The sequence below is a fragment of the Hydractinia symbiolongicarpus genome, chromosome 3 (genome assembly GCF_029227915.1).
Source record: "Hydractinia symbiolongicarpus strain clone_291-10 chromosome 3, HSymV2.1, whole genome shotgun sequence".
Classification (NCBI taxonomy): Eukaryota; Metazoa; Cnidaria; class Hydrozoa; order Anthoathecata; family Hydractiniidae; genus Hydractinia; species Hydractinia symbiolongicarpus.
Genome location: NC_079877.1, coordinates 28,493,385 through 28,513,297, shown reverse-complemented (window position 1 = coordinate 28,513,297; position 19,913 = coordinate 28,493,385). Strand labels below are relative to the sequence as shown.

The 19,913-nt window shown below is 33.4% G+C and overlaps 1 protein-coding gene across 1 annotated transcript in view; it reads left to right on the top strand.

Annotated features, from left to right (window-relative positions):
• LOC130636659 (uncharacterized) overlaps window positions 1–19,913 on the top strand; it is a 59,817-nt gene that overhangs the window by 10,250 nt on the left and 29,654 nt on the right. Inside the window, exons 12-34 of the mRNA XM_057446452.1 lie at window positions 1,067–1,294; window positions 2,094–2,259; window positions 3,111–3,232; window positions 4,370–4,558; window positions 4,754–5,004; window positions 5,162–5,258; window positions 5,681–5,804; window positions 6,024–6,217; window positions 8,830–8,955; window positions 9,248–9,445; window positions 10,124–10,814; window positions 10,906–11,277; window positions 11,659–11,841; window positions 11,946–12,125; window positions 13,121–13,398; window positions 14,783–15,088; window positions 15,287–15,481; window positions 15,592–15,740; window positions 17,115–17,571; window positions 17,907–18,265; window positions 18,544–18,700; window positions 18,796–19,132; window positions 19,324–19,827. Of these exons, the coding sequence (XP_057302435.1) occupies window positions 1,067–1,294; window positions 2,094–2,259; window positions 3,111–3,232; window positions 4,370–4,558; window positions 4,754–5,004; window positions 5,162–5,258; window positions 5,681–5,804; window positions 6,024–6,217; window positions 8,830–8,955; window positions 9,248–9,445; window positions 10,124–10,814; window positions 10,906–11,277; window positions 11,659–11,841; window positions 11,946–12,125; window positions 13,121–13,398; window positions 14,783–15,088; window positions 15,287–15,481; window positions 15,592–15,740; window positions 17,115–17,571; window positions 17,907–18,265; window positions 18,544–18,700; window positions 18,796–19,132; window positions 19,324–19,827 (5,863 nt within the window). The remainder of the gene's footprint in view (window positions 1–1,066; window positions 1,295–2,093; window positions 2,260–3,110; window positions 3,233–4,369; window positions 4,559–4,753; window positions 5,005–5,161; window positions 5,259–5,680; window positions 5,805–6,023; window positions 6,218–8,829; window positions 8,956–9,247; window positions 9,446–10,123; window positions 10,815–10,905; window positions 11,278–11,658; window positions 11,842–11,945; window positions 12,126–13,120; window positions 13,399–14,782; window positions 15,089–15,286; window positions 15,482–15,591; window positions 15,741–17,114; window positions 17,572–17,906; window positions 18,266–18,543; window positions 18,701–18,795; window positions 19,133–19,323; window positions 19,828–19,913) is intronic.

Genomic DNA, 19,913 nt, shown 5'->3' with positions numbered 1-19,913 from the left:
AATTGATCACCATGTCCCATGTGATTCGTAATTTTGAGAAATTGATTTATGTTTGTGCCAAGTGGTGCCTAGTTTCACTGGTAGTAAATGACATCAGTTATTTTTCACCTTCTTCCACCTTATTGGTCCTAGAGGTACATAACACAATGCTGTGACATCACTAATCTGATGTACTGCACTAAAGTCTAATGTATTGTTGCCATACAGTATTATCAAAAAAGGTAACAAGTGAGGCATAATTTTTTTTCTGCTTCTAAGGAAAATGAACACATTCACTTTGCCTCTCAGGGTCACAAACAGAAGTTGCATACGCTCTGTGTAAGACAAGCTAAAAGGGAATGTTATTATGTCTTGCATTAAATTACATACACGTTTTTTTACAAGACACATGCATATAAGAAACACAGGCTCAAATTAAAGATAAACTAAGAAACATCTAAGAAACATGGGCAGGCTCAGAAAGGCAAGAAACAATTTTTTTTAAACCATGTTCTTCTCCAAGAACCAAAAATCCTCTCCTAACGGCATATCGTTCTTCCTTAGGTGAGAATTATGTTTGATCATTTGGAAAGTATGTTTTTAAAAGAATTGGGAATAAGAAAGAAATAAGAAACATTTTAGGCTTATTTCTCGAAAAAATTTAGAAACGTTGAGCCTAAGCCCAAATGCGTTTCTTGTAATAAAAAAATGCATATTACATAAAATTAGTTGTTTTAACATTACATAAAATCACGTCAATAAGTCATAATGATTTCAATAGCTTTTATGAGATTACTAAAGTCAATGCATTGCACTTATTTTTGTGAGACCAAATAGCATTAATGTGGTTGGAAATAACTGATGTCCTCTTCCCCTTGAGTAATTAGGGGTGACCTGACAGCAAAGTCGTTCAAATGCTGGACCAACCTTCTATTTATAGGAATTGAGGGTTTATAACATCACCAAAGAGACCTTAAACTTCAATATTTGTGAATTTATTTTTGCATTATAATAAATGGAATTGTAATTACTGATTGTGTTATCTACTATATGATGTTTCTAAGTTCTCCCCTATAACTTTTTTTAGGCTGGTGAATTTTCAAATGGAACAGATTGTGTACCATGTTACTTAGGACATTACTGTCCATCATCTGCTTCAGCACCTATACCATGTCCAATTGGCACATATGCTGACACACTTGGTTCGCTTAACTGCAAGTTGTGTCCCCAAGGTCATCATTGCCTTGATGCAAATTCCAGTCCAATCATGTGTAAGAAGGGAACTTATAGTGCTAGTGGGCAAATCAAATGTGAGGTATGCAAATATTGTCAATAGATGTTGTGTTAAGGAGCGTAAGTGTCTTTGTGTGTTTTGGGTAGAGTAAAAACTCTTTACATGTTTATATATTCAGTGGTCTAATTATGCATTTTGTAATAACAATTCATAAAACATTTTTTTAAGAATTTAGGACGTTTGAGTAAAGGATTGTGTTAAAGTGTGTAGACATATTATTTTGTGTTATTTCATGAATAGTGCAAACTATTTCCTTTTGTTACATGAATGTCATACGAAGCACTATATTTAAAAAAATAGGTAAAGTTTATACGTCCAAAAGAGATACAAACCTAAACAAAGTCATGACCCTTTTAACAAGGCTGCCAACAGTGATACATTTTCTACTAAATACAAAGTCATAATTTTTCCTTACTAACGGTGGAATGGCAAAGGTATTTAAAATTTGACAGTTTTGAATGTTTCAAAACGGAATATGGTGGCACTTTAGTAGTAAAGCTTTTGTTACACTTTATATTTTTGCGTATTGATATTTTGGACAAAATACACAAAGTTTGTACAACTGCCTTTTGCTAGTTCGAAAACAATTGTGGAGTCTCTTAGGAATGAAAAAGCAAAAGATTGGGTTGAGCTACAGCATTGTCTTTTTTTTAACTACTGTGTGATTTTTAAAATAAAAAAATAAGAAAATATTTAATTGATAATGGGATAATTTATTTTTAACCTTTTTTTTGTAATGTTGTAATGAACTGACAGCATTTTAATTATATTTTGGAAAGTTTGTTTTTTATAAAGTATACAATTCAAAAAATATATTTAGAATTGCCCATCTGGTCGATACAGTGTTGATGGATCATCTGCTTGTGCACCATGTCCTGGAGGTTACAGATGTACTAATGGTACAGCGCCTATATCTCCTCCTATTTTGTGTCCTGCTGGTACCTACAGCTCATCTGGACATGGTATTTGTAATTCTTGTCCAACAGGTAAATAACCTTTTTATACCTTCAAAACAGAGATGCTGACATAGGGTTCAATGCAATTTTCATTAAGTCCAAGCAATGTGATTTGCAATAAGTTGCATTTTTTGACCTGGAAGAATTGTATCATTTTAACATGCAATGCAAAAAATTGTATTGAAAAATGTTGCACTAACAACAACAAAAATATTGAGCTTTATTTCGTTTCTTGGATTTCAAGCCGCAAAATTAATCTCCTTGATATAGATTTGTACGTAAGTAAAAATATATAGAGTTATCAAGTAAAAAAAACTTGCTTGCTTTTGTTAAACATTTGCTGTGTTACACAGAAAGTTTTGGTGCTTATTTATAATGCACTGCAATCCTCCAAAAATATATCCTAAAGAATTGACAATCTTTCTTTTCTGATATGTATGGTTGTTATCCCACCTTTCATATAACTGTTATACTCTCTGTTTTTTATGTATCGATTAGACATGTACCAAATTTCAGTTCGACGCCAAAGATATCGGCTATTACTCATAATTATCCCCCCTTAAATTTTTATAAGATATTTTAAATAATTTTGCTAAGTTTTTAAGAACAATGGAACTTTTTAGAATTAAAGTAATTGGCTTTTAGGCAGATATAAATTTCAAGCATCTGACGTCACAGAAATATTGGTGACGTAAGCTAAAAATAATTGCTAGCATTTTGTTCCTAACAGAACCCTTCAGCCTGATTAACATGAATTATATCAAAATTTACCCACAACATTTGATCAATGTAGAGTTTCTTAAAAAAATGTGAAATTTAGTAAGCAAAAATATAATTAAAAATATAATAAAAATAAAATTAATTATTTCTGCTTTGCTCAGGTACCTACAGTAGCGATGGTTCAATCTTTTGTTTATCTTGTCCCATGGGTTACACATGCACTGATCCCAGTGCTTCTCCTGTAGCATGTCCTCCTGGTTTTTATGGCAGTAATGCTGGCGAAGTAAGTGTAATTTTAGTCTCTCATATTCCCAAGTGTATATCACAGCTTAAATTAATAAAAAAATTAACATAGCAGTTACATTTAAAGTGCATTGTGGATCTTCTTCAGGGATATATATCAAATTTTAATTCCTCAATTACATGTATGCTTTCCAGTGATATAATTTAAAGGTAATGTTGATTCATAATTATAGCCTAAAATATGACACTCCAAAAAACAGACAGTGAAAACAATATTTTTAAACAAGTTTTACTGCAATTATTTATACATCAAACCTGGTATTGCGTAAACATATACAAGCGTCTTGGATACCTAGAATTTTAACATTTGAAGCATATGCCTTTGTTTACCTGAAATGCTTATTTAGTAACCTAGAACCGATCTATTTTAATATCTAAAAAGCGAATAGCACTTACATGTGACCAAACTGTAAGTGATTACACACCCAAATATCTTCCATCTTGTGTGATGAAAGGGTTACAAGAGCTTCCCTAGATTTAAAGCCAGAAAGGTGATAGAACATAAATAAACAATTATTATAGAACCTCCATAACAACGAAGTACAAAAGGGTTTTTTTAAAATCATAATGATGATTTTATCAACCATTTATTTTTATCTCGATAATTACAATTTGTATAATGAAATAAATAACTAAAAAAGGAATGCTTCATACTGTTGTATTTTTTCGAAAAAAATAACATTAAAAAAAATAACATTAAATTTAGTTGTGAAATGCATGTAAATGAACCCTAGAGGGGATGTCTATTGTACTGCTTTAAGATAAGAAGCAAAACATTTTAATATATGGAAAATGTATCGAAAAAAAATAAATTAAAATAACTTTCATAAGAAAAGGAATTTGTTTTCAGGGTTATGTCAAGATTGTGTAAAGTGTTTTGTGAATCATTTAGTATAATTTAGTATAATTACATTAAAAAAAATAGAATTTAATAAAACGTTATCTATTTATTTAATTTTTTAAATAAAGTTATTAAGATTAAAATAAAGTTTGGAATTTAGATATGTACAGGGAGAACTGGTCACAATATAATGTTGTGCACATACAAAATTGTGAATTTTTACATAATTTTTGTGTTTCTACACTATTATTTTTTCTTACTTTGTTAAATCTTTAGATTACAAAATGTGTTTTCTGTCCAGCTGGATATGAATGCATTGATCCAGCCAGACCTCCTGTACCATGTACGACAGGTAATTATTCAACTGGTGGCAATTCTTCATGTAGCCTCTGTCCTGCAGGGAAGTCCTGTCTTGATCCAAGCCAACTTCCTACAAATTGTGAAGTGGGAACATACAGTTTAAATGTGAGTGATGAATTTGTTTAAATTTTATAATTTGCAATTTTGTATGCTATTATTTTGTTATTGTTGTCTATTTTCCTGTAATATTCAAATGTTAAGGCTTGAATTGAAGAAAAGCAAATACTAAACATTTGAAACTTACTAATTAATTTACTCACACATGCAAGACTTATTAGTAGTTTCTGTGTACCACATTAGGGAGAGACGCATTGCTTGCCATGCCCTGCGGGGATGTATTGTCAATCTACATTAGCTATAGATGGAGCATGTTTACCTGGGACATATTCTTTGAAAGGAGAAGCAACATGTAACAATTGCTCTGCTGGTTTTATGTGTCCAAGTAGGAGCCATCTACCAATTCGCTGTAAGTTAGGCCAAACAACAGATGGAAAAATAAATCAAGAAGTTTGCACCAATTGTCCTGCTGGTTATGCTTGCCCAACTCCTGCGTAAGAGATAACACTTTTATTGTAACTTGTGCAATTTTTTCAAATTTTTGTAATGTCTGCAAACATCAAAAACAGGGATGAATGCAAAAACATAGTAATGTGTTATACCTTTTCTATGTTATTGGATGTGTAAACAGTGGGTTCTTTCTTATTTTAGAAGTGTGATGACTCTATGTTTATCAGGCACATTCAGCTTAGGCTCATCAAGATCATGTACTACCTGTCCAGCAGGTTACCAGTGTCCAAACACTACTGTGAGCATTTTTGAAATTGATATTTCAGTTTTATTTAATTATAGCATTTATGTGTTCATATTCAATTATTAATCAGGAGCTTTTGTTCAAAATAAGAAAGATGCTAAGAGAAGAGACTTTAAAATTGTATGTCTGGTGTTGAAATATGCAAAAACGTGTTCAAATGCTGGTACAGTAATGTCTTGCATGCACGCTTCTTGTGTAGTACAGAAACATTAATTTTTACATCACAGTCACTGTATGCATATATGTTATGATTGAGTTAAATACTATACACATATTCTAAATAATAATGTTGCAAAGTAAATTATTTGCTGGAAGCTAATTCATTATTCATTATTAACCAAGTTTTGATGACCACATTAACTCATGGTCACTTTTATTTTATCTCTGCTATTAAATTCAAGTTTCTTGTTTTGTAGCAACGCCCAGTCATCTGTTCATCTGGTACTTTTTCCACTGGAAATCAAACGTCCTGTTCTGCATGTCTTCCAGGTTATGCATGTGCTTCTGTTTTAAGAAATGCAACAGAAATGTGTCCTTTAGGTATGCGAGGAGTATTTTAGTTTTCTTTCTCAAACATTATCGGACATTATGTGGGCTTATCATTCAATATATACCCTTTTTATCTAAAATTATTTTTTACACCTTGCACAGAAGTATTTGGAATAGCGTCAAATATTATTGCCCCTTCTAGCCTTTTTTTATTAAGAACATGTATGTGCTAATATTTCCACAATTACTGTTATCTCTCCATTTCTTTAGGAACTTATGCTGCTGGCTCCCAGTCTGCTTGTACTGTCTGTAAAAAAGGTTACATGTGTCCAGACCCTACTGGCTCACCTATTTCGTGTTCATCAGGATCTTTTTCTCTTGGTGGAGCAGCATCTTGTACTTTGTGTCCCCGTGGCATGCAATGTCCAAATACAGATGGATCAGGGAATGAACAGTGTACACTGGTATGTGATCAAACTAATTTTGCTTTTTTTTTTTTTTTGAATATTTTTATTATATATATTATTATATAAATATTAAAAGGTTGAGTAAGTACAGTGAAAAATACTTTAAAACAAACAATCAATTTGAACCCTGCTATTGACATCAAAAGAGATTCAGAGAAAGCCATAAGTTAAGACTATCAAGGGAAAGTTTATAAGTGTTAAATCGCTCCAAAGAACAAAAGAAATAATGCTAGTTAACACACAAAAAAAGTTAACTTCAGGATGATCCTTACAAAATTGCATTGCAAAAAAATTGCAATGTTAAAATCTTTAAAGGTACTCTCCGATTAAAAAACAAAATCTTTTCTTTTGTTTCATTAAGTATCAAAAATAACGAAGATTGCACTCTTAAACAACAAAGATTTATCCAATACTTAGCACCATCGTTTTTTGTTTTTGATCTTGCTGCACTTGCCTACCATCTTCACGAACTTTTGAACGTGACAAGCGGACTGGGTCAATTCATTATTCAGCACATTTTTGCTTGTGACATAGTTACCTGGTTTCTTATTAGGCGAACCCCCCCCCCCCCCCCCCCGACTTGCGCATTAAACAACTAATTGTTTAGTTATATTTTTTTTCCTTTGTTTAAAAAAGTTCTTCATGAAGATAGCAATGAAAGAAAATAATTTGCAGGTTCTAGGATTTCAATTCGAGCTGGAAAGAACAGCGAATAATGAGCTACTTCCGACTTTTCAAGACGTAGACGAACATAACATTGGAAACCTTGTTGCTCCTACTCTTCTAAATGTTGACGGAGGTCTATGATGCCTGTGCGATAAATGTGAGAGGTTGCCCTCTGAAGTAGAATGTTTTTGCTGTCACAAGACAGACTCTCAGTTTTTTTCAGGAATATTTGGGTAGGTGTGCGATGATTTGCACGTGTAAATCAATTTTATACTGCCCGTGCGTTTCGTTTTTACAGGCATAAAGAAAAAATCCATTAAATTCGGACCTGCTATGGTTTCCAATTATTTTGTCAAATGAAGAAATTATCTACAATTAAATCCATGATAAAATGTCTGTTCTGCCTGTAAGTGCAGTTTTGCAGACTTGCTTCATCCGTGCTCCATTGGCATTGGCTGGCTGGATTTCTTGTGTAAGACCTGGTTACCAATGACTAAGGGGCCAGGCAAAAGAGATTTAAGTCTACGTAGTTTTTTTAACTAAGTCAGGAGTCGGTGAATTATCTAGGATGGTCAGGTTGGCCATGAATAGGCTTGCTCATTGATTAAAAGGACCAGAACTATTCAATAATTTCTGAGATCTAGAAGTGTCCGACCAAGACGGAAATCGGACTATAGGACGTTTTGTCTGATGAGTCTCCAAAAATTATTTCAAGGGCTGCCATCGCATGCTACAAAATGGATTTTATAGGTTGATTTTAAAAACTCAATATTTATTTTTCAGGTGTGCGATTAATCACACGCCTGAAACGATTTAGAAGTGTGCCAAGGCGTGCGCGTGCGATCGCACGCCTCTCCTATTAAATATTTTCAGTTACATGGTATAAAATTTTCTACTCCTTCATGAGTAATTCTTAGATGCAAGTGTGATTGAGTAATATTGTAATATTTTTCAGATAAAAAATGTATTACAGAACACAAAGATTTCCTAGCAGTGGTTTTATTGAAGAGTACACTGTGAATATTTTTTGTGGCACTCCATGACAGAGAGTTTTGAACGACCTCTTAGTTACCAGCGCCCACTCACCTCCTTAACATCCTTTTTTTTCCTCCGTTCATTTTTTTTTTGTATCCTTAAGCAGCGAAAAAAAAATTTTGTCCTGGTTTTTTCAACTGTTGTTAGTGCAATTCACAACAGCGCACCACGACATTATTCTGCCTCTCAACCTTACTGAATGTAAAGAGGAAACTATTTTTTTAATTATTGATTGGTTGGGTTTAGAGTAGCTGAAAGAACTATGCATACCTAAGGCTAAAGTCATATTGAACTTCAAGTTTTTTTAGCGAATGCTTCTTACTTATGTTCATACAGAATTAGCAGAATGTGTGTTTACCTTAAGGTCTAGACAGGTCCCCTTCGATTTTTTAATTCCATATGAATAATTCATAAAAAGAGGTCTTTCACAATTCAGGGGGTATATAATGAAATATCAGCCCTGGCCTACATTTTATTTATTTTGTTCACTTGCGCTTCAGGTAAATACGTCACACACAACACATTATTTCAGCCTCACTTTAGTGCTTATCATCCGCCATCCACATAAATAATCGAAGCGAGAGACAGCATTCTTTTTTTGTAAACACGAATGAGATGTTGTTCATTTGGTGTTAGGAAAGAAAACAAAGAATTATTTAATTTTTTTATAGAAATTAGTTACAAATAAGAATTTCTCGTCTAAATTTTAGTTGATTTTTAATCGGACAGTACCTTTAGTTTAATTTAAACTTATTTATGTTTTTTCTGATACATTATATATAATTTAATGTTAGTAGTTCGTAGTTTAGTGCTTTAGACCAAATTTATCTGTGTAAAATGCTTCATAATAAAATCTTTTTTTCTGATGTTTTAAATTATGTTATCAATTTTTATTTCTTCTAATTTAGGGGTTTTTCTCACCTGGAAATAAAACAGCATGTATACAGTGTCCAGCTGGTAAAGCATGCCCTGCAATTGACATTTCAGTTCCAATTGACTGTCTCCCTGGTACTTACTCTATTGCAGGACAAGCTGTAAGTTATTTAGCTTTTTAGTTAAGGGAAAGATATGCTATGTCTTAAACTTAATTCTGCTACAAGCTGTACTTTATTACTACTTTGTTAATAGTAAATAAGAGAAGCTACTGCCATTGTTCCATGTTCTATTTGTTACCATCTTAAATGCTAAAAACAAAAGATACCCCTGTAACAAACAGCTTTGTGAAAGGTACACAAACATAATGAAATTCTCAAAACAATAAATTATTTCTTCTTACTTGTTTTTTAAAAAAACAAAATTAATATTGGCTTGTTTTATTTTATTTAGAAATGTACCCCGTGTTACGCTGGTTATTCTTGTCCTGATGTTGACAAAGCAACAATGTCATTGTGTCCAGTTGGTTCTTACAGTCATCGTGGAGAGCAAAATTGCACTCAGTGTCCTCCTGGTTATGCATGTCCAAGTAAGCATGAGCCATTGCTTATAGCTTGTGCACTGGGTTCATACTCTTTGGGTGGAGCAAAGGTAATTTTTGAACTTTTAATGGTCAACTTGTAATGCTCTGTGCGTTGATTTGCCATTTAGGTTTATACCTGCCCTGCAAACTATTAAGTATCTGGTTATTGAAAACACACTTCTAAAAAAACTATATTTACTTTTCACAGTATGTCTAATATTTGTTTTCCCATTGTGAATGTGAAGAAAAAAACCCTAAATTAAGTTTATGGTAGCAATGCTGGGAAGAACGCACTAAAGAAGTTGTTGTTGTGAAGAACTTGAGTGTCCAATATTTATGGACAAGGGCAGCAATAATATTCCATTTTCTTACTTAGAAGCTTTATTTTTTTAGTATGAAAAAATAGTTTTTATTTTTTATTTGAACTTATTAGTTTTTAAAGTTGCTGTAAAAAAATGCTGATGTTAATGTCATTAACTTGTCTCAAGTTGCACACTTGTATTTCACATCAACAATTTCAAAAATTGATTAACCTTCTACAGTAATATGAATACTGAACAGACAAACCAAAATAATATCTTTAATAATAATAATTGTGTTGACCAAAAGTTGCCAACATAAATCAAGAGTTCTGGTGAACCCAGCGTTTGCCTCAGCAACTTCTAAGTGCAGACGTGAACATTCCTGCATATTCCTTGTTTAACAAATATGTAAATTTAACATCACAATATTTTATATTTTCATAGGAATGTACTCCTTGTCCAGGAGGATATGCTTGCTCTAACACAACTAGTGAAGGAACTGAATGCCAGGTTGGATATTATAGTTTGGGTAGAACATATACGTGCATTGCTTGTCCAAGTGGCTACCACTGTCCGTCAAAAGACAAATATCCAATAAAATGTGAAGCAGGCAAATATTCTAAAAGTGCAAGTCAAACTTGTTCAGAATGTGACCCAGGTTATGTTTGCAATGAGGGTAGCACCAGTGCAACTCCTGCTGTTGGTTTGTGCCCATATGGTTATTATTGTTCTGATAAAATTTCAAAAACTGCTTGTCCAGCCGGAACCTACGGTAATAAAACAGGTGCAGTAAGTGAAACAGATGGTTGTGCACCATGTCCTGCAGGATATTATTGTGAACCTGCAACAGCAGGGTATCCAACACACACTCTAAAGTGCCCAAAAGGACACTATTGTCCAATTAGTACCAAAACGAAGTTTGAATACCCCTGTCCAGATGGCAAGTTTAACAATCAATTGGGATTAGAAAGACCAGAACAATGTAAACTATGCTTACCTGGACGATACTGTAGTGGTGGAGATCCTACGGGTGATACATTATGTCCAAAGGGGCATTATTGCTTGGCAGGAACTACATCTGCAAAAAAGTATCCATGCCCAGATGGATTTTACACTAATAAAGAAGGTGCTGAAAGTAAGTGTTTCTTTAAAACTTTTCAAAGTTGTTAATCCTTTTATTGTAGAATTTCTCCAATCCATAAATAAATTATTTTCTTCATTTTCAGATCAAGGTGAGTGTGAACAATGTCCTGCTGGATATTATTGTCCGTCAGGATCAGATGAGCCAAAGCCTTGCGAGGCAGGTACATATAACCCACATTTGGAGCAAGGTCAAAAAAAAGATTGTCGACAATGTATTGCTGGTATGGCTTGTCCACAGACTGCTCTGACTTATCCTTCAGAAGTATGCAGTGCTGGATATTATTGTCCAGCTGGATCAAAACAACCAAACGAAACTATGAATGCATGCCCACCTGGTACTTACACAGACTATCACAACAGTACAGCGGATAGAGACTGCACTTCATGTCCCCAAGGTCATGCATGTGAAGCAGGAACAGGAGGAAAGCAAAAGCCACCCCAGGCATGTGCATCAGGTAAGTCTAACAATGTCAACAAAGAATGAAGTAAATTTCATGACAAATTTGAACACAAATCGTCATAAACATTTTTGATCTTATTGTCAAAATAGTTACTGCATTATGCAAAATTTCAATTGCATAGACTTTTTACATAGATTTTTTTTTAAATATTTTTAATAGAATACCCTTTTTAACTAGTTTCTTGGGAATAAATTTTAATTTCATAAACTCTGTGACTCACTTTATTTGCAAGAAGCAAAGGACTGCATGATGTGTGGTTGTTTATTGGCTAATTTTATGTAAAGTTCCAATGCCTTAACTTTTCAGTCTGTATAAAATGCTGGTTCACATTCTAATCCAAAAAAGCGTATTCTTATTCAATGTTTCACTTTTTAGGTTATTATTGTCCTATGGGAACAAGTCATTCAAAGCAATTCCCCTGTCCAGCAGGTTCTTGGTCGAACTTAACAAATCTCGTAATTCATACTGATTGCAACAAATGTCCAAAAGGCTGGTACTGCTTAGAGGGTTCAGCTGTTCCATCTGGAATTTGTCCAACTGGTCATTACTGCCCTGAAGGTTGGTTTTTTCACATGTCTACAACATAAGTTTTACTTAATTCTGTTTTGTTTTGATAGTTTCCATCTTTTGTCTATGTATTCACTAGATCATGTTTATTATAGGAACAAAATATGACACAGAATTCCCATGCACAGCTGGAACTTATACAAATCAAACTGGCAATGTTAGATGGGAAGTTTGTAAAGACTGCACTAGAGGCCACTATTGTCCACAAGGATCATCATTACCAAGCCCATGTCCTACAGGTCAATATCGAGACGCATTGAAAGGAAAAGTAATAGGTAATTTGTGGCTTCCATTGATATGTCTTGTGTTCTTTGCAAAAGGACCCTGTTGTAAAAAAAACATTTAAAAAAAATTTGTATTAGCGATATTGTATGTCCTTAATTTGTGATTTTCAGGGAAGATCTTAATATGACTCAGCTTGCTTTGAAATGCTTAACTATTTTCTCCTTAACTTTTGTGATTCTTTTTTGTGCAGAGTATTGTTGTGTAAGGCATTATCCCCCTAAATAAACAATATCAACTGTTTTGTACAAAAAACTTTATCATGATATGATAGTTTCATGACAATGCTCAACGAATTTATCAAACATTTATTTGTTTTGTTGTCATGCTTACCTGTTTTTAGACAAGTTAGCTTTTTAAGTGACTGCACAGGTTAAAAAAGCTAAAGAACAGGCTCGGTTTAAGCCACAATGTGGTCTGCAAAGCTAACAAGTAAACACTAGCAATTCAATTTTCTTAGCACATCACTTGATTTGCTTTCTTACTGCTTGTGGCTTAAATAGCATTCCTATTTTTAAAATGTTATGATAAAAGATTTCACTTTTTTCTAGATCAAAACACATAAGTTATTAAATTATACATAAGATATAAAAATTTCATGGATGTTTGAGTTTTGCGTAACAGGTAATATCTAAGATGATGAAAGATTTGGAAACTGTTTGTTGAAATTAGCAGAAAGAAGTTATTAAGCCAAAGTGAGGAAGTGCCCCACGATCAACTTATACATGCTTTGGAAACCTTAAATCGGTGATTTTTTTTCCTCTTGAAATTTTGAATTAATGAATTAATGGAAATAAACAAGTATAACGAGTATAAATACGAGTATAAATACATTAAAAATTAAAAGAATTTCTAATGTTAGACAATAATGGGTACTTAACAATGTCTTTCCGGCATCTTATAAGTAATGCTCTTGTTTTATGTTTTCATCAACATCTTTTTTTTTTTGAGGTTTACTATATAGTGTGTCTTTGCTTTGATTTTCTAGGAGATTGTTCTTCATGTACAGCAGGATATAGCTGTCCAATTAATGGCACAGTTAAACCAGTCGCATGCGAAGTTGGTAATTTTTCTCCACCAGGTGCGTCATCCTGTACAAAATGCTCTGCCGGTTATTATTGTATGTCGAACACCACAAGTTACACGGAGATGAAAACAAAGTATATTTGTCCTGCTGGCATGCATTGTCCTTCTGGAATATTCTATCAGCCATACCCAGCCTTAAATCCTTGTTGGAAAGGACATTACTGCGTTCAAGGAGATCAGGTATTACATTTTATTAAATTTGTTTTTAAGCATTTTGTTGGTCTTCTGATCCATTCTCTGTGTCAAGAGTGCTTAAAGCACCAGTCGGTCGATGATCAATAATCACTGAAATTCAACATTTTTCACTGCTGGGATAATAAAACAAGCAGTCAACTAATAGCAACTAATTATGCTTTCCACAAGCAAAAAAAACCTTCTGAAGGTTATAAAACAAAATAAAAGCATTGTTTATCAAGAGTGTAGCTATACTGCAATGCATGAAATGTCTAACCACAAAACTCTGAGCGATAAAAATCAAATATATACTCTGAGCTTTAACTGCATTTTTAAAATCGTATAGCTATGTATTTTTAGTAGCGTAAAGGCAGGTAGAAGAAGCTCCAAACTTTGTGAGCAAACTTTATCTTTTTTTTGTACTTTTTCTTCAAAATTACATAAGGAATATTCCTCATTAGTTATCTCTCTAAACGCTGGTCTTGTACAGAACAAGAGTTTTTAGAAAAACTAAGATCTAAGTTTGTTGTTCATAAAGTATCTGAGGATGTATCGTTTGGCAGTGGTCCATGGCACTACTGCTTATTTAAAAATATAATGGCGTTAAATTTACTTCGGATTATCTATTAGATCTTAAAATTAGATCTTTACATATTAAACTAATATTATCCCCATAATAGTGTACATATGAACCAATAAAAACAAACTACTTCAATGTGATCAAAGTTTTGTTTGTTTGCTTTTGACTACCAGCATCAGAATGCGTTGTAAATTTGTAGCCTAGAGGGAAGGAGAAAGGGAGAAGTATTATTTTCTTAAGAAATGTTCTTTGTAAAGTAATGTTACTTTTTGTTTATTACAATTCCCTGATTAGTTAGTATTAGCAAACAAACTTTAAGAAAAGCTAGTGCACTTTCTTGATTTCATTTAAAATTAGGGAGTAGCCAAAAAATATTACAATTCTCCAAAAAGTTTGAAACTTTTAATATACATACTTTTAAAATTTTGGATAAATATGTTTATGCTGTGTTAGAAATTCCAGTTACTTACACTATTTTTCTGCATTAGTCTTTATTTTTTTGACTGGCGAAAAAATTGACTTAACTGGTTATTTTAAATTTTTCACTCTGACCGTCAGGGTAACTATATTAATTCTAAGCGGTATATCAGCAAATAAAATACTAACATTAAAATTTCTATTATCCAACTTTTTAAAGGTCATGTTGGCGTTATAAACTTACAATTTTATATACTGTCATCCTTTAAATAACACCCCTATTCTATTAGACACCAAGAAGATATAGTTGATGCTACATTTCATTTTTGAAACATTCCAACAAATTGCACGTATCACTTTTTGCACAATTTGAGTATACCATCTTTTATTTAGAATCCCTATCCCCAAAAATGCCCTAATGGAACATATAATCCGTTTACTAACATGAAAAAAATTACGGATTGCCTGAAATGCAAAGAAGGTTATTATTGCGAACCAGAAGGTCAAACTGAACCAACAGCCAAATGTCCACAAGGTTACTTTTGTCCTGCAGGCACTGGTTACAAATATAAATACCCATGCCCAGTTGGCTTCTATAGAAATGCATCTTCAGCTATATCTAGCAGTGACTGCAGTAAGTGTTTTGCTGGTATGTACTGCAATGAAGAAGGACTACCATTCCCAAAAATATGTCCTAAGGTAGGTACCATGTTATGTCTTATTTGTTTTGTTTTTTAAATTCTTCATAGTATCTGTTTTGTGTTGGTTTAACAATTTTATTTGCAATTCATTCATTTAACAGCATAGTTGTTTCACTGGAACCTTCTTGTACTTTAACATTTACCTATTACATTTACCTTGTGACGTTAATTATAGCAGTTAATGTAAACACCTTAGGGTTCATTTTGTCCAACTGGTTCATCAATTCCACAACCATGTCCATCTGGATACTTTAGTAACCAGACAGGATTAAAGCGATCCGAAGATTGCACTGCATGTCCTGCGGGAGAGTACTGCGCTGCTACAGGAAAAATAGAACCAACTGGTTTGTGTGATGCTGGGTATTATTGCAAAGGAGCTGCTGCTACATCAGTATATATTTTTAACTCTTAAAACTCCATTGATTATTAATAGATTATTTCTTTCTTTTGTCTTCGTGTTTGTTTGTGTAATTTACAGTTTTTGAACTTTTAAATCTGTAGGCTCCATCAGGAGGTATAACTGGAGGGCCTTGTCCAAAAGGAGGTTACTGCGAACGTGGAGCTAAAAAGCCATCACCGTGTCCTGATGGAAAGTATAATCCAAATGAAGGAGGAGAGTCACCAGCAGATTGTTCAGCTTGTCCTACAGGGTATGTTATGTTGTAAAAGGTGCAAATTTTTTTTAGATGTATAAGCGATAATATTATATAAAGAAAGAAGAAGCTGACTTATTATTCAGTTAAAAAAAATTCTTTCTGCAGCAGTTGGGTTATTTTTATTGTTATTGCGGTAATGGATATAAATTAACTGCTATACTTATGCAAGGAGATTTTTGCCCTATTAACGATTGTTTAAAAGTGAAGACATGAGGTACCATATCTTAATAATGTGGTTGTTATATTAATTAACTCGTTATGATCTTCAGATTACAACTTCTATTTCAACATGTAACATTGTAGGAGAAAGAACACATATACAATTAAGTTTAAAAAAAAAAATTTTTTTGTAAGAAAAAGTGTGGTAGCAAATTTGTCACAAGAGAAAATTGGCTACAGGAGATAAAAAGAGTTTTTTGTGCTTAAGACACTTGTGTGAAGTTGTAATGACAAGTTGTATGTATTTGTGTATCTTTGTGTATTTTCTTTAAATGGATTGATCTATTTTGAGCCCTATCTTAAGGAAGCAGTAGAAAAATAATTTTTAAATAAAAAATAGTGAAGAAAAACTCTAAGTGTACCTGGCCTTTATAAGACCCTACTCAGGCGGTTACAGGTTACAAAATTTAATTAATAATAGATCAATAAAATATTTTTCTATATGTTCACATCATAATATGAATGAGAGAAAAACAATATTTTGTTTTGTCATTAGTATGAAAAGTGTCCCCTTAAAATTTCCAATGACGGAGTCATATTGCAATGGCAATCACACGACAATGAATTGCTGACACAGAAATATGTAAGACAGTTTTGCAAGAATTCATTAGTGATGATTGCATGCTAAAAACGCTCTCTTGCATAGGAAAAGAAACCAAAAATGTTACAAAGGAAAATTTCCTTTCATGTGGTTGAATGAATTTTCCTAATACTTTTATGTTGTTAGTTTATAGCTCCAAATTGTCCAAATAAACACAAAATTAAAATTATAAACGCTCCTCGAACAATTCTTTTGAAAGTGTGTTTCAAAACCTGTTTTATTCAAAGAATACATTTTGTGACAGGCTAGTTATCTCTCATACCTCCTTAAATATGTTGCCATTATACACTTGAATATGTTGCGCGTAATGCTCAGTTATCTTTGAAATAAATGCATGATGTGCAATGTTATTTGCCAACTTTTTGGCTATCCTCAGATTCATTGCCAGTTCGTTCAGTATAACTACGAAATACCAGTATGTTAAAAAGACTTTGAAAAGAAAACCTTTGTATTGATAAATTATTAGGATCGAATTCTTTAAAAGCAGTAGCCCTCTGTGAAAGAACTATCTAAAATTGAATTGTTTATTAGGCGTTTATTATTCTTAGGTATTATTGTGCTGGAACTACAAATGAAGGACCGACGGGGCCATGTGATCCAGGCCATTTCTGTAATGGTAGTGCCACAACCCCGATTCAACATGTGGCACCCAAAGGCCATTATGCTGGCACAAATGCATCTTTTGCTACACCATGTCCTCTGGGGACATACCAAACTCAAGCTAGATCACCTAAATGCGATGACTGTGTAGAATCAGCATACTGTGATGAAACTGGGCTTTCTGAAGCCAAAACTTGCTATAAAGGTCATTATTGTCCAAGGGGAACCATCCACCCACTTCCATGTCCACGTGGAACATACCAACCAGGAACATCTAAAGTTAATATTACAGATTGTCTACCTTGCAAACCTGGTGAATACTGTGGTGGTCCTGGTTTAAATGAAACCTCAGGACCTTGTTATGGAGGCTACTATTGTATTGGTGGATCGCCACATCCTAATCCAGTATGTCTATACTTTATTTTGTTTTAATAAATTATATAGATATAATGGATTTTAACATTTGACTAGTTGTGTACGCATGGAAGAATTTTGTAGGATTGTCCGTCTATCAAGTTCCATAGGGATTAACCTGTTGCAACAAATTCAATAAAAATATATTGCATTTGGTATTTCGATTTATTTTTTTCACAGCACAGAATGTAGATATTAGGAAAGGAGATAATAAATGATTGATTTCAGCGTAATAAAAAATTGGATTTTGGCATTGTTTTTGCAGTTTATATTACAACATCTTTTGCATATTTCTTATTACAAGATTGATTGCTTTTATTTTCCAGGGTAATGAATCCATTGGTTTAGATTCAGGAAATTACACTTATGGTGGTGTATGTCCAAAAGGTCACTTTTGTCCAGAAAAAACAATACGAGCAACTGATTTCCCTTGTAAGAATGGTACTTATAATCCCATTTATGGTGCCAAGAGTGAATTAGAATGTGAACCATGTCCTGGAGGAAGGGTATGTTCAGCAGCTGGATTGTCTGAGCCTAATGGGTACTGTTCACCTGGTTTCTACTGTATAAAAGGTGCAACATATGGTGAGCCTATTGATGGTATAATTGGAAATAAATGCCCTGTGGGTAGCTATTGTCCACGTAATTCATCTACTCCTTTTATTTGTAAACCAGGGACATTTAGGTATGTATATTTTTTTAAATGTAAAGTTTTAATTAAATTGACTTTAGTTCAACATCTGCTAACTTTTTGAAAGAAATAATTCCCTATGTTTACTCCTCCATTTTCCATGAAAATTCATGTATTGCCAAAATTGTTGTTTCTCGCCTCTCATATAAAATTAAAACCTTAAAATCAAACTGAGTGATCTAAAAATATTTTTAATATCTATTAATCTCATAAAAAAAGTCAAAAATACACTATCCTGAACAAATTTGCTGGACTCTATTTATCTTTTTCAGTAACATTACTGGACTTTCAGAATGCTTTGCCTGTCCAAAAGGACATTATTGCAGTAACAGCATTGATCCCATAAAATGCCCTCTTGGATATTACTGTTTGGAAGGCTCCAGTTTTGCAGACATAATCGCTTGTCCACCTGGAACATATGACAATTCTGTAAGTGCTAATATTTTTTTAAAAGCCTTATCATAAATGCATCTTTTTTAACAAATTTATCAAAGCTTTGCTATATTGCTATTGATATTTTGCAGGGTGGCTTGACAGCACGTAATGAATGCTTACCTTGCCCTCCCAAAATGCATTGCTCTAAATATGCAGTGACAGAATTTACATCAAACAATGGTTCTGGCTTGTGTGATCCTGGTTTCTATTGCAAGCAAGGTGTAAATACAAGTAGGCCGGGTTCTTCATTTTCTGGAGATGGTGGTATATGTCCAGAAGGTTTTTACTGTCCAAAGGGGACGGATATACCACTGGGATGTCATATTGGGACTTATTCAAAAGCACCTGGACTAAAGAACGAAACCGAATGTACGCTGTGTGACTATGGTCATTATTGTGGCCAGACCGGTTTAAATGAAACATCGGGTAGGTTTATATATTTTTGGAACCTTGGAACAATTTCCAAGCCTTAAATTTTATGCTAAAGGTTTTTAAACTTTCCAATTGTTTCTTTTAAATCTAAGTAAAGTTTTCTTCTAAACAGTACATTTTTCTTTTAATCTTTTTATAAAACAAATATTTGGATTTGTTGTGACTGTTGCCATTGGATATTTTAGGGCAATGTGATGCAGGCTTTTATTGTCTACGAGGTGCTAAAACTAAAAACAATGCGGTTGAAGACCACACAGGTGGTCCATGTCCTGTTGGAAAATATTGTCCTCAAGGAACGTCATTTCCACCTGGTTGTTTACCAGGCACTTATATGCCTGTTCGTGGAGCTTCAAAGTGTTGGCCATGTTTAGCTGGTTATTATTGTCCAGCTAATATCTCTGATTATTCACCATACTCTTGTCCTCAGGGACATTTTTGTCCAAATGGAACAAAGTACGCCAAACAATTTCCTTGCCCAAGTGGAACCTTTCGTAACCAGACCAATGGACACAACGTTTCAGACTGTTTTGTTTGCCCACCAGGAAAATATTGTGCAGGAAATGGACTTGTTAACCCTGTTGGAAAATGTGCTCCTGGATACTTCTGTGTGCAGGGGTCAAAAAGCCGAACACCTCTTGAATATAATAATTTTACTTCTGGTGATTGCTTGTGTCCAAGTATAATGACTGGTAAGTTTTTTTTAAATAGGTATACGTTGTTTTAATTAAAGCAAAATTGAAAGCAATTTAAGTTTTTAGTTTTGTCAACATTCTAC